This window comes from Miniopterus natalensis, chromosome 2 (assembly GCF_054644295.1).
Source record: "Miniopterus natalensis isolate mMinNat1 chromosome 2, mMinNat1.hap1, whole genome shotgun sequence".
Lineage (NCBI taxonomy): Eukaryota > Metazoa > Chordata > Mammalia > Chiroptera > Miniopteridae > Miniopterus > Miniopterus natalensis.
The window spans coordinates 81,577,202-81,591,568 of record NC_142082.1 but is presented as its reverse complement, the minus strand read 5'-3'; the positions used below and the strand labels follow the sequence as shown (position 1 = coordinate 81,591,568).

The window sequence follows — 14,367 nt, the reverse complement described above, 5'->3', positions numbered from 1 at the left end:
CATTCCACATGCCCAGGAATTTTTATAGCTTCTTACTATCCTGCCACAGATAAATATTATTTTCAGACTGAGTTCCAATTGATCCACAGGTCTACAGGTTCAGGATACAGGTTAGTTCATTAGTATCAAATGGGCCTAGGCCACAGGACTGATTCTGTCAGGTAACCTGTGTAGTATCCATATTTATAACGTCAGTTCCCATAGAGGTCATTCACCTACCTCTCTTTTCAGCAGGATCAGTCCCATAATTTTCAGGGCCAAGTGCAAATGAAAATATGGTGCCCCTTGTTCAAAAGCAATAAACAGTGTGGCACAGGAAAGAATTAAACCAGAGAATTAAACCAAATGCAGGAACCCTATTCTACTGCACAGACTGCAGGCCCAAGAAACTAGCTCTGGCTTTCAGATGATATTATTTACAATCTGTCGGTCTAGCTGTTGATTTAAAAAAATAATAAGCTTTTTTGTAATCAGATTCATTTTCTCAACAGGCAAAGCACCCTCAATCATTTAAATCAAGCAAAAGAAGCAAAACGTCAAAGGAAGATTTGTTGTAAGCCATCAACTAGCAACTATTACTCAGCTCAACTAACTCATTGAGAGAAAGGAAAAAAAGAGGACATTGGTGGAGCTCTTACTGTTTCCCGAGATTTAAAACTCCAGGTGCCAGGTGGACAAACTGGAAAAATTTGGGGGGTAGGGGGTGGGAAGCAGACTTGAAATTATGTCCTGGTCCAAATAACTTCAAAGAGTTACGTGGGACCCTTGTCCACCACTCAACCTGAGTTTACTCAAGCCACGGCAATTCCTCCTCCCTCGGGACGGCGATGGGCCCAGCAGGCAGCGGGTCTCTGTGACCGGGAGAGCGGCAGCAGGAGGAAGGGCCTCACCGCGGCTGCAGACGAGAGCGAGGGGAGGGAGGCGGCGAGACAGTGGGGGCGGGGCGGGGGCGGGGCCGAGGGGCGGGGTCCAGAAGGGGCGGGGCCCAGGCCATATCACCAGCGGCCATGTTGAGGCCCCGCCTTTGGGTTCCGACTGCCGGTTCAGTTACCGCCGCTGCCACCGCAGCCTCCGGCGCCGCTGGGGGTAGGACTGGGTCTGCGCGGAGGCCGGCTGTCCTGGCCACCTGGGTGTCGGGCTGCACCGGCGTCGCGGCAAGGTCTGGTCGCGGCGGACGCTGAGGCAAGTGGGGGGTCCGGCGGGCGCGAGCGCCGAGACCGATCCCGGCCCTGCGCGCAACCCAGCCTCGGCCGGAGGCAGCGGGCCGGGGGGAGGGGGGAGGGGGGCGCGGGGGCGCGGACTTTGTCCGGAGGCGCTGCGCCTCGTCCCAAAATCCTTTTCGTTCACTGAATTCCAGGAGCGCGTTGCCCGGGGCCCTCGGGGGTGCGGTGTCGGAGAGGAAGCTGTGTCCGCTACATTCCTCCAGATTTTTCCATTTTCATAGCCTCTTCCAGTCCTTAACCCGACCTCCACCGCGTGAAGTAAACTTATACCCAGTTTCTTGAGGAAACAAGCCACAGAGCGTTAGTATTCCCCGCAGGCGCCTGGTTCAGCGCGCGGGGATCGGCTGGCCACCCTGGTCGGCGTCCGCGTTGGGGGGCGGAGTCCGGACCGCGGCCACCCGAGAGTGCGGTCAGGAGCACGCGCCGGGAGTACCGGGAACCCGCATCTCCTGAAGCACTTGAAACTCTTTGAAGTCTTGTTTGTGTTGTAAATGCTTTGTTAGAGTTGTGTAGTGGACTATGGGACATTTCTGATGAGGTCATTAGGAGATGGTCTCTGAGCAGACTTTGTAGGATGTTTTGAGAATATGGGAATAATGGTAGCTAACATTTGTGTGTGTATCATAGCCAGCACTGCTCCAAGCAGGACTTGAATTGTCTCCTTTAGCCCTGGGAACAGCCCTATCTAATTGATCGAGGCATACAAGATTCATAGCTTGCCCAAAGTCGTCAGTAGTACGTGGTGAAGCCAGAATTTGAACCTAGAGGGTCTGGCCCCAGAACCCGCTCTAAAACAGTTAAACCATCCTGGCATTGAGTAAAAGACACCCAGTAGAAGCATCCGGTCTATACTAGAGGTATACATAGTGGGGTTTGACTATTGTAAGATAATAGACAGTGAGGCTAGAAAAATAGTGAGGGACTATTGAAGACAATTTTGAGAGCCGAGTTAAGGTGTTTGGAGTTCATGGATGCTGTATTTTCCCCCAAGATAAATTAAAAATTCACATATTGGCCAGCCAGGTAAGCTTTTATGAAGGAAAAGATACTGCTTAGTGCACAGTTAATACGTGGTAGAAGGTCATCAGGCATTTCTGATAGTTAATATGGGCAAGTTAACCATGTTTTTTAAATTGACAGAATATATTTAAATAGTTAAGACTGAATTTTATGCTGGGTTTTTTTAATCACAATTTTTTAAAAGTCACTAAATTCCATGTTGGCTATGTTATGCCTGAAGATGTGATGTCTTTGTATCCATTGAGCAGTAAATTAAATGGATTAAAACCCCAGGCTTCCATGCAGGGTTGATTTTAGTGGGATATCTGAAGGAAACAAAATAGGAAGTTTTAATTTCTTGTGTATAATTAGGATGGTGGCTGAGGGAAGTTAAAGAAGGGGTAACTTGAAGATGTTTTAAACATAGATTGAGCAGGACAGGTGTGGATAAAAAGAAAGGTAAAGAAAAGGAAAGAAAACAATGGTTTGAAGATGGGAGATAAGTAGTTTAATTTTAAATGTGTTGAGTTTTACCAGCCAGTGGCATACCAGCCAGGGTCCAGCAAGAAATTTAAATTCTGGCAAATGTTTGAGAACATTGGATCTAGAGATGCAGATTCTTCCACCCAGAAAGTGTAGTTGAAACTTAGGGAATGAGAGTTAGTGAAAGTGTGTGTGAAAAGGAAAGGAAAGGGCCATGGGAGGGCAAAGAGAAAGACTGGAGGAGAAAAACCCAGATCCTCAGTTTTCACTGAGGAGAGGATTGGAACAAAGACGTTGAAGGCCAACAGTGCCATAATCCAGTGATGTTGGGGAGAGCTTTGTAGGTTGATAAGAGCCAGTGTAGTGGGACACTGAAAATAAAGAAATGGATCAACATCAGGGAGTGTGAGAGAACAGGAGCAAAAACACAAGTAGAGATATATGGAAAACTTTTTTTTTTTTTTTTAATTTTATTTTTGTTTAAAATATTACAGATGTCCTTTTTTCTCCTCAATGACCCGTTCACCCCATCCCATCCCCATCCCCATCCCCTCTCCCCACCATTGTCCTTGTCCTTGAGTTGTGCATATATACATATAAATTCTTTGGTTACTCTCTCCCCCTCCACCCACCCGCCCTCCTCCATCCCTCCGACATTCATCAGTCTCATCTATGCTTCTGTGTCATTTAATCTATTCTGTTCATCAGTTTATTAAGTTCTTTAGATTCCACGTATAAGCGAGGTCATGTGATGTTTGTCTGAGACTCATAGAAAGAAGGTAAATATACAAAGAACACAGATTTCTGGAGGTAGATAACATTTGGGGTCAATAACAGTTGACCTACAGCTCTTGGCCAGAGAGATCTAGGCTTTTTATCTTTCTCTACTTTTCTAGTCCCCTACTCCTATTTTCTTCCCTCTCAGGACTTATAAATTATACTTTAAAACTTTCAAAAATATTTATTTAAAAGTAAAAAAAAACTTCATAGGAGTCTTATTCCAGCAAAAGTTTTCGATCAGACATCAGGCCTTGTGGCAAAATAGGTATTAAGGTAATTAGGTTAATAGCCAAGGTGAAGTGGTAGTTGCTGCTCTATCAGCTGCATTTTCCATGCTGCCACATCCAGGGTAGATAGTCACCTACCTCGGGAGAAGAAAATATCTCTGTTAAGAGTGATTAATCTAGCCTGGCTGGGCGTGGCTCATCGGTTGAGCATCAACCTAGGATCCAGGAGATGCAGGTTAGATTCCTGGTCGGCACATGCCCGGGTTGCGGGCTTGATCCCTGGCATGCAGGAGGCAGCTGATCAGTGACTCATCATTGATGTCTCTCTCTCTCTCTCTCTCTCTCTCTCACTCTCTTCCTCTCTCTGAAATTAATAAAGATATATTTTTAAAAAAAGAATGATTAACCTACAATACATGTCTGTGTAACCTTTGTTGTGAAAAGTATGTCCTGTATATAAACTACTTGGTCATATTTTTTCCAGAATCATCTACCCTTCAGTACAGACAAAAGAGCAAGTAGCAATTGGGCAGGTAATTTAAGTTTTATATATTGTGTGTTACTTGGAAGTTGAATGAAAAATCTAAAAACTTGGTTTGAAACATCATTTCGCTCATAAAAAAATTTTAATGAAAAATATAAATCACCTAGTGTATCATGTCATAAATCATAGTATATCATATCTAGTTCTTATGTCATTTCTTATTGAGGCTAACTTTTTTCTTGATTTATAATTGACTAGTTTCTAAAATGGGTGGTTAGAGAAAAAAATGTTTAAAGCTTTTATTTTTTAATTCATTTTACCAATTTTAAACATAGTATTTTAACTTTGTTTTCTCTGACCAAATGGAAAGTGTCTGATTTTGAATTTGAATAAAGAGCAGAGGAAATCAACTAGTTGTAGTTTACTAAAATGAATAACAAAGTATAGAGTGATAGAGGTAAAGGACAAGCTAATTTTTAAAACTCACATAATAGGAAGTAAGACGTTATAAAATTAATCATTCATTCATTCAACAAATAATTATTAGCTACTTCTTATATACTAGTTATAGACTCAGTGTACTGTGTTTTGGGAAAGCAGCAGACATAGTCCCTGCTAAGTTTAAGAAAATAGGATTTCCCTGTAGAATAATTCCCCAAATCAGTTTTATCCCTTGGTCTCATGTGCATATGTTAAAATTATGCATCTGTTCATTATTTAAGGTAGGATCAGGAGCTAGAATAGCAGAAGTTAATATTCAATAATTAACATCTAGTGAACAGTTTGTTGTTTAAGAATTTATCCTTTATAGATTGAAAGCATAAACCTCTGAATAGAAGTTGGTTTCTTTGTAATTGTAGTACCTTAATCTTATAAAATTAGTTAATCTTAGAGTGTCTAAAAAAGTGTATTTAAAGACCTTCTAGGGAGTAGGTGAACATAGCAGCATAGAGTTTCTGATGTCAGACCTTCTGGTTCAAATCTCAGCTTTCCAATGCAAATCTAAGTATTTGTATTTATTGAGGGGATTACTTAAAGGCAGGATTGAAACTAATCTTATTTAGAATTTTGCAAAGACATTTCCAAAAGTAGCTTTTAAGGTTATTGTTACATATCTTTGAGGAATAACCCTGGTACCACATTTGATCAACATACAGAACGTTTTACTGAAAAGACCACCAGAGTGGTAATACTTGTTAAGGAGAGGAAGGGAATCTTTCCTTGAGAGATACAAAACAGAATCAGTCTAGTTCTGCTTTGCTCAGTAAGCATTTGTGATAAAGATGGCTCTCCAATTTTTAAATTTATTATTAAAAATTAATAATGTGGTATTTTAACATTTAAATTTAAAATTATTTATGAGCCCTGTACGGTTTAGTTCTGGTTAGATCGTTGGCCCACTGACTGAAGGGTCCGGCCAGGGGCACATACCTTGGTTGCAGGCTTGATCCCTGGCCCTGGTTGGGACAACCAATCGATGTGTCTCTCACCTGGATGTTTCTCTCTCTCTCTCGTTCCCTTACACTCTCTGAAAAGCAATGGAAAAAATATCCTCAGGTGAGGATTAAAAAATAATAATTATAATAGTAATAAAAATATTTATGGAAATTTAAAGGATTTGTTGGAGAGGAAAGAATTACCAAACTTCAGAATTTCCCGGTGACAAGCAGTACTTTTAATTCACTTAGAACAGCCTTGTGTTTTACTTGTTGATTTGGTTTAAAGAGAAAAATGATGATCTAAAACTTGTGCTTCACTTTCTCACAAAAACTTTCATAAGATGAGTAATTTGATCTGGTTTAACATATAGAAGAGTGCCTATCACACTGGAAGTGTTCAATAAATATTATCTGTTATTATTAAAATCATTGTTGCATCACTTTTCTCCCATTTTAAAATCAACCATAATTGGTCATGGCAATTCCTTAACTCCTTGTTATACTTAACAGGTAAGTTATTAACAATTTTTATCTTCTAAGTTAAGCAGTCAGTTAATGACCTACTTGTATTCTACCTCTTTCTAAAAAGAATTTGGGGCAGTCCACACACATAAAAAGCTTGTTAATACATTAATAATGATATACCAAAGTACTAAAGTTTTTTAATGTGGTAACAAAGAAAGTTCTTTAATATTACTTATTAGAGAAAATTAGCATGTGTGGAAAAAGTCCAGGTGAAAAGCAGTTGTACATTTGGATAGTTTATCTGAAAACAGTTTTGTTTCAAAATTTTGAGGAACTAATTCTCTAGAAATTAATGAGATTAATCTTCACTAATAGGAAAAGAATGGCATTGAAACAGATTTCCAGCAACAAGTGCTTCGGGGGATTGCAGAAAGTTTTTGAACATGACAGGTAACCACTAAGATAAAATTTTAGATATCTCATTCTTCTTCCATCCATTTGATTCTTTAAATAAGCCTATGAAACATCATTGTTGCATGAATTACTGTTTACATGGAAAAATATCTGTGTATTTTTTTAATCAAACTTATCTAGCCTTGATATTAGTGATTTTAATAAAATATTAGTGATAAAGAGCAAATTCAGGATATGGTACATTTCAGTGCCCATGAGTGAGTGAACATGTAATTTAAGATCTTCAGAATAAATTTTTTATAAAATTTTATATCTTTAGAAACAAACAGTTGTTTGTTTTTTTAAATAATATTAGTGCTACATTGAGGATATTACATTTATTTTTTTAATTTATTCTGGCCAAAATGACTGTGTTTTGTGCGCAGCATAGGCTCAGCTTAGGTGGGTTAAAAAATCACTAGGCTGAGCTGGGCCCATTCTTTAAGTGCCAAGGTATAGTCCTTAAATGTTGGTGGCATCACTTACTTTGGACATTAAATCACTTATGTTTCAGTCTTGACTAAGGAGCATTGATTTTGTGTGTGTGTGTGACTGTTAAAATTACAGTGTTGAACTGAACTGCAAAATGAAATTTGCTATCTACTTACCACCAAAGTCAGAAACTGGAAAATGCCCTGCACTATATTGGCTGTCTGGTAAGTGTTATACATTTGAGTTTTATAATGGAGTTTCTTTTTCTTTTTAACTGGCTTATCTTACTCTTTTATCTTGACTTACTAGTGTGCTTTCTGAGCCACTTATAAAAGGCTGTCAATAGTCTACTCTTCCGTTATCCTGAGAATAATTTCAGGCCTACTGAATTACATTTATTTCACTTCTTTTTTGTTTTGTTTTAATTTTACTTGTTACAAATTCTAGGGAGAGGAAGAATAAAAACCCTAGGGCATAGTTTTCCCCAGGCAACATCTGTCCCAAGGAAAACCTTGATACAATATTAAGGTTCACCAGTAGTTACCAATTTCATTACTAAAAGGCTGATAAATTAAATTTCATATAATCCTACAACAGCATGACTAAAAATCATAACTAGAAATGTGTGGATTTCATACAATAATGCTTTATACACATTACCACCCCTACAAAAATAGTAAAGCTGTTTTACTAAATACAAAAACACTTTTTAAAAATTCATTATTTTTAATTAAATTTATTGGGGTGACATTGGTTAATAAAAGTATATAGGCTTCAAGTGAACATAATTTGTATATCGCATTGTGTGCCCACCCCAATGTATTTCACTTCTTTTTTAGTTAGACAGAGTAATTTAGCAGAGAATGTAAAGTTCTGGACTCAATGGCAATAGCTTAGAAAAGTTACTTACCTATTTTCTGCCTACCCAAGCATTTCTTGTAGAGATTTTACCACTTAAGTAGAATACTACTATGTAAAACCAGGACACCAATGATACACTAATTTGAAGCCACAGACAAGTAACTTCTTACAGTATTGTCTGGAATATTTTAATTGGACTCCATGGATCTTCTCTGGCAACAATCTGGAAAAATCACAAATAATAATAATGCTTCTTAATCAATGGTGAATATTAAAAACTATGGAATGGATTTTAAGAGTAAGGTTTTACCAACAGTGGTTTTGACTCTCTGTGCCAGCTTTTCTTTTACAAGATGTTGACACTTCATCTATGGAAGTGCTAACTATCTTTGATTCCTTAACATTTCTTCTTATAACTTGATTTAATAAATCTTTCCTTATGTATGTTTTCATCAAAGATAAGCCCTAAATACCAATCTTTAAAAATTAGAATGGATATTTTAAACGGTAAAAATTAACTGCCTATCTAATTTTAACTCATCAAGCCATTTCTGTGATTGAAAACAAAGAAACGGGTTTTGCTAGAAAAACATTGGGTATTGCCAAAAGCAGCAATAACAAAATTACATGTTTAATTGTTTTAGAAACTTAGCTAAAGGTCATCTTAGAAATCATGTAAGCTGTTTTATAGGCCCAGTGAAGTTATATTTTACCCAAGATCTCATAACAGGGTGAACAAATTTTCTGATTCATGTTCCAGAGCTGTATTTAGTCTTTCCTCCTGTTCTTTTTGCTTTTTGTTTCTGATGAGAGCAACTAAAGTCATATCTCTTGGTTAAAAGAATAATAATCCAGCCCGGCCGGGCGTGGCTCAGTGGTTGAGTGTTGACCTAGGATCCAGGCAATCGGGGTTCGATTCCCGGTCAGGGCACGTGCCCAGGTTGTGGGTTTGACCAATGACTCTCTCGTCATTGATGTTTCTGTCTCTCTCGCTCCCTCTCCATTCCTCTCTCTGAAATCAATAAAGATATATTTAAAAAAAAAAAAAGAATAATCCAGATCAAAAGTACCAGGGTGTTGTATAATAGCTACTATAATAATACGACCCTAAATTCCCAACCAAAATTTAAATCCATTAAGACATATCATTGGGCTTCATGAGTATAAAAAACAGAATGTTTATTTATTTACATCAAATGATGGGATAGTTTCCTTAGTGAGATGCTGAAGAACAGATATACCTTGGAAATTAAGGCTTGATTTTTCTGAAAAAAAAAAAAAAAAAAAAGGATTAACCAGTACACTTGACAAATAATGACAAAAGAATTTTAGAAGGTTTACTTTCCAGTAAGTTGAAGGAAAATAGTTACAGAAAGATTACGTCATTTATTTCTAAAGTTAATAAGCTGAAATTAAAACATTCAAACTGAATTCTAGAATGTGGTCTGAATGCAGTGTATTTCATCTTTCCCAAGTCAGTGTGACCATCAAAATAGTCCTTCATTTTATACACACACACACACACACACACACACACATATACACACACATGCACCCAACAGAATTTAAAACCTATGTCCACACAAAAGCTTTCACACAATGTTCATGTATTACATTATATATTATAATAGCAAAAAAGTGGAAACAAAACAAAGGTTCATCAATTGATGAAATGATAAATAAAATTGATCTCTGCGTATAATGGAATATTATTCAAAAACAAAGAGTAACAAAGTCCTCATAGATGCTACATATAACATGGATGAACCTTGAGAACTTGATGCTAAGTGAAAAAAGCCATTCACAAAAGATTGTTAAACTCCATTTATATGAAATGCCCAGAATAGGTAAATCCACAAAGACAGAAAGTAGACTAGTGGTTGCCTAGGACTAAGGTTGGGAGAAAATGGGAGTGACTACTTAGGGGTGATGAAAATGTCCTAAAATTAGATAATGGTGATAGTTGCATAATTATAAATATACTAACAATCATTGAGCTATACATTGTAAATGGTTGAATTGTATGACATCTGAATTATACCTCAATAAAGTTGTTGCAAAAAACCCTAACTCTTCATATAAAATAAGTACAGTTGATCAAGTAGATATTAATTAGTAATCTTCTCCATAGTCTTGAGAGTAATCCTACTAATACAATTATCTTTGTTTTTATGAGTCTATAATTCAATTCCTACTACCTTAATTGAGGAATTTGTGTTCTACCTAGAAAAAACCCTTTTTCTCTGGTCTCTACAGATTTACATTTCCCAAGTGCAAGGTGCTATACACTGTGTCCCAGGCACAATTCAGAGTGTTATCACATTTAATCTTCACACCACCTTATGAGGCAAAAATAGACAATATTATGCCCCTTTTTCAAATGAAAGAACTGAGGCTCAGAATATTTGAGTTACTTTCCTGATTTTGTTTAGCTAATAAGTGGCTGAGTGACATGGGGAACCAGATCCTATCTGAAATCCAAAGCCCATGCTTTCTACACTATTATCCTTCCTTCTCTGAACACATTTATGTTAAGATCAGCAAAATTGTTGACCTTTTATCAGTAGTTGGGGCAGTTCTACACCATGATATGGCTTTCATATCTCTGTAAGATGTGCTGGAAAGGAACATGTTGAACAAAAAAGACCTTGTTCTCTTGCCATGAATAGTGGAAATGTATATGTCCTAATGGTTTACTTAATGGTAAACTTCCGTAACACTTTATCCAATGTTGCTTATAACTTTATATGTTATAATTATTAATTTAACAAGTCTTTATTGGGCAATCATTTCATAAGTCTCTGTGCTGGCTTTTAGGGGGTAAATAGAAACTATAAAAGTGTTCTGTAGTTAATTCATATTGCATCATGCATATCAGTAAGCTTTGACATTGCTAATTATCAGGTGTGGTGGGATATTTATTATTGGCCACTGGAGAAGGGCTGTTAGGTTAGGTACTTTTGGGCTCAGGCATCTATTGCCAGTTCATTCTTGGCCATTCTCACATCATTATAGTATAGACTCCCATAGTAAGAGAAGTAAATCTTTTATATCACATAACTGAAAAGCATAGAGGTAGGAAAAATGGCAGAAACAGTTGTAAAAATGAGCTAAAACTCAATTTAAGGAAGGCATATCGTAGCCATTACTCTCTTCTTAGTACATAAGGAATACAAAGATTATTAGGCTGAATTTTGTTGCTGTAAACTACTTGTATATAGAAATATAAAGTTATTTGTATTATGATTACTGTAGTATTTTTCTCACTGTGAATATTTGTGTTTTGATGTAGAAATAGTAACATGTTTAACTGGCATGTTTGACAATATTGCACTGAGGTTGTTATAACACTTGTTTTACGTACCATATTGCTATTCTACAGCTTGAAAATTTTCTGAATTCCCAAACTCATCTGATCCTAAAGATTTTAGTAATTGGAACTTTAGTAAGTGACTTTCAAAGGACAGCTATGGGAGCATTTAACCTAAGGCAGATCTTAGATTAATACTGTTATAAATTTTATGAGGAGGGAAACTTTAGCATCTTCTTTAGAATCATTTCTAAAAAAAAAAAAATGAAAAAAAACTTGTTGATAATACCAAGTAAGATTGTTTTCCTGTATTATAAAAATATTAAAGCTTATAAACCATTTGTAATATAGTATGAAATAAGAGTATTTTTGATCTTCAGGTTTAACTTGCACCGAACAGAATTTTATATCAAAATCTGGTTATCATCAGGCTGCTTCAGAACATGGCCTTGTTGTCATTGCTCCAGATACCAGCCCTCGTAAGTGTTTTAGTTCCTGAGTCCTTTGTAAATAATATAAATCTTTAAGACTAAATTTTAAGTGGGATATTATATACCCTATAAAATTCATTTCATATTTTTGCTATATCTCTATTAATCTTTCAACTGACTCCATGACTCTAAAATACCATGCTATATACATTTTCTGTTCTGTAGGTAAACTGTCTTGTCATATGATAATGATGTTTTTTCTCATCTTTGTTAGTCATCAGATAATCATACAGTGTAAAAAGTACTAGTTTTAATTATAAATGACTAACATGTTTATATTAGAGAATTTTAAACATTGGGCACCTTAATCCATCAGATAGTTAAAACTTCCTTTGTGACTCGAAGTCTCAGGAAGTGGAATTTAAATGCCAGCTAAAACTCTGGAAGTTAAATGACCTTGGGAAGTAGTGCATTTCCTTTCACAGGCCATATTACACAAAAGCAAGACATGTCTCACTAGAAATGTAATAAAAAACTTAATTCAAAATAGTATAAAATATATAAAACGCCTAGGAATAAACTTTAAAAATAAAGATTTCTTTTTTAAACTGATAAAATTTGCTAAAGATCATAAATTAAAACTTAATAAGTGGAAAATTGTCATGTTCCTGGATGGGTAGACTGAATGTTATGAAGAGTTCATTTCCTTCAAGTTTCTCTTTCTGTTACTCTAATTCTATTCAAAATTCCAATGGTTGGCTTTTTAACTACATGCAAGTATATAAAACCAAAACCTAATAAATTAAAAAGGAATACAAGAAAATCCCAATGAGGGATGGGTGTATAGGGGAAACATGGAATGAGTCCAAAGTATATGAGGAGACACTCAGTTCATGATAGTAAACTGAGCACAAACATTTGTCTCCCTTGCTTCTAAGACTACAGTGATAAAGAGAATTATGGAAGTGCTGGTTAAGGGCTAGGATCATCAGAGAAGGAATCTCAACATTTCTGAAATATAAAAGGAGGCTGTAAGCCCTTTGACAGGTAAAACAGAGTGACGAAGTGTAGGTTCAGAATACACAGTAGGGAACTTCATCAACAAAGAAAGCCAGTTTCCCTTATATTGGCAGTGAATACCCCAGCCTGGAAGGGCATTCTCTCACCTCATTGGCTAGAACATGGCCCCACTCAAGAGGGCTAGGAAGTATGTGCCCCAAAAAAGCAAAGAAGAGAGCCCACAATATTTGTCTAACAGCTTTAATGCAAATATTCAGATTCATTTAAAAGACCTTTACTACAGAGTATAAGATTTTTTCTTGATAGGTGGCTGCAATATTAAAGGAGAAGATGAAAGCTGGGACTTTGGTACTGGTGCTGGATTTTATGTGGATGCCACTGAAGATCGTTGGAAAACTAACTACAGAATGTACTCTTATGTAACGGAGGAGGTAATTTTATAAGTAATTATTAATCAGTGAGTACCAAAAGCTTGATTTTGGACACAAAATCCTTTTAGTACTGAGCATTTTAAACTAGAATATGGTATTGTTGAATCTGCTTGGTACAAATTTATTATCATCTTAGTGAAAGTTCCCAAGTTTACTGGTATTATCATTCTATTTACTGCCATTTAAATTAACACTAAATACAATTTTAGAGAGTTTAATAATTATATTGATACCTGTGTGCACAGCCCAGGTTACAGAAAGAACATAGTTTATGAAAAAACTTTTTATTTCTCTGTAGCTGGTTCATTCAGACATTTTATAGTGATTAATCAAGGCTTAGTTAGAAAGGATAAGTGGTAAAGCATTACTTTTATTAATATTTATGCACAGATTGTGTATTTTTCTAAATTTTACATGATTTTAATTCTTAATATGTGCTACATTATAGAAACTCAGAAACAATAATATCCATAATTCTATCACTCCAAACAACAACTATGTTTGGTATATTCCACATTTTTTTTGTATGACTATTTTTTCTATAATTTTGGGGTTTTTTAGTTGAAAAAATATTTTTCAATATTGTAATCTATTTATAACATAACTTTAATAATTGCTTTCATACGCCATAATTTACTTTTTCCTAATGCAGGACATTCATGATTTTACATATTTTTTTTACCATAATAATTATTACATTGATTATCTTTTCATATAATTCTCTTCCCTTAAGGACATTTCCCTTAGAATAGATTCCAAGAAGTGGAATTACTGGGTCAAAAGTTTAGGACATTTTAAAGGTCCTTTATGCATCTTCTTAAAGTTGCTTTCTGAGGAAGATATATTATCCAGTGATATATTAACATTGTCCACCTGAGAGTTTTAAAAAAATCTTTACTAGTTCATGCCATTGTAAGACTGTGATTTATAAGTATTGATTGTTTTATTATTTTATATAACTGAAAAGTCTGAAGTTTCTCTCATATATTTTGTCACACTATTAAATTTTCTTTAGCTTCCCCAACTCATAAATGCCAATTTTCCAGTGGACCCCCAAAGGATGTCTATTTTTGGCCACTCCATGGGAGGCCATGGAGCTCTGATATGTGCTTTAAAGAATCCTGGAAAATACAAAGTAAGGTTACCTAAGCTTCTAGTTACAAATATCTCTCTTGGATAATATAATATTAGGAACTTTGAAAGATTGAGTTTAGGATATTACTGTAGTATTGGGACTGAACTTTTCTAGAAGTGTTGGTAATTTTAAGAGGTTGTGGGGGAGGAGTATTAAATTTGACCACATAATGTATGCTACAGAATTAGAGGCAT

The 14,367-nt window shown here is 36.1% G+C and overlaps 1 protein-coding gene across 3 annotated transcripts in view; it reads left to right on the top strand.

Moving 5' to 3' along the window:
- Positions 1–1,006: 1,006 nt before the first annotated feature.
- Positions 1,007–14,367, top strand: part of ESD (esterase D) — a 34,542-nt gene continuing 21,181 nt past the window's right edge. Inside the window, exons 1-7 of one of the 3 annotated variants that reach the window (XM_087814362.1) lie at positions 1,009–1,182; positions 4,197–4,245; positions 6,476–6,550; positions 7,121–7,209; positions 11,537–11,635; positions 12,914–13,038; positions 14,054–14,173. In XM_087814362.1, coding sequence (XP_087670488.1) covers positions 6,483–6,550; positions 7,121–7,209; positions 11,537–11,635; positions 12,914–13,038; positions 14,054–14,173 — 501 coding nt within the window. In that variant the 5' untranslated portion in view covers positions 1,009–1,182; positions 4,197–4,245; positions 6,476–6,482. Of the gene's footprint in view, positions 1,183–4,196; positions 4,246–6,437; positions 6,551–7,120; positions 7,210–11,536; positions 11,636–12,913; positions 13,039–14,053; positions 14,174–14,367 lie in introns of those variants that run through there. The other 2 variants (XM_087814363.1, XM_016199502.2) reach the window with 2 other exon arrangements.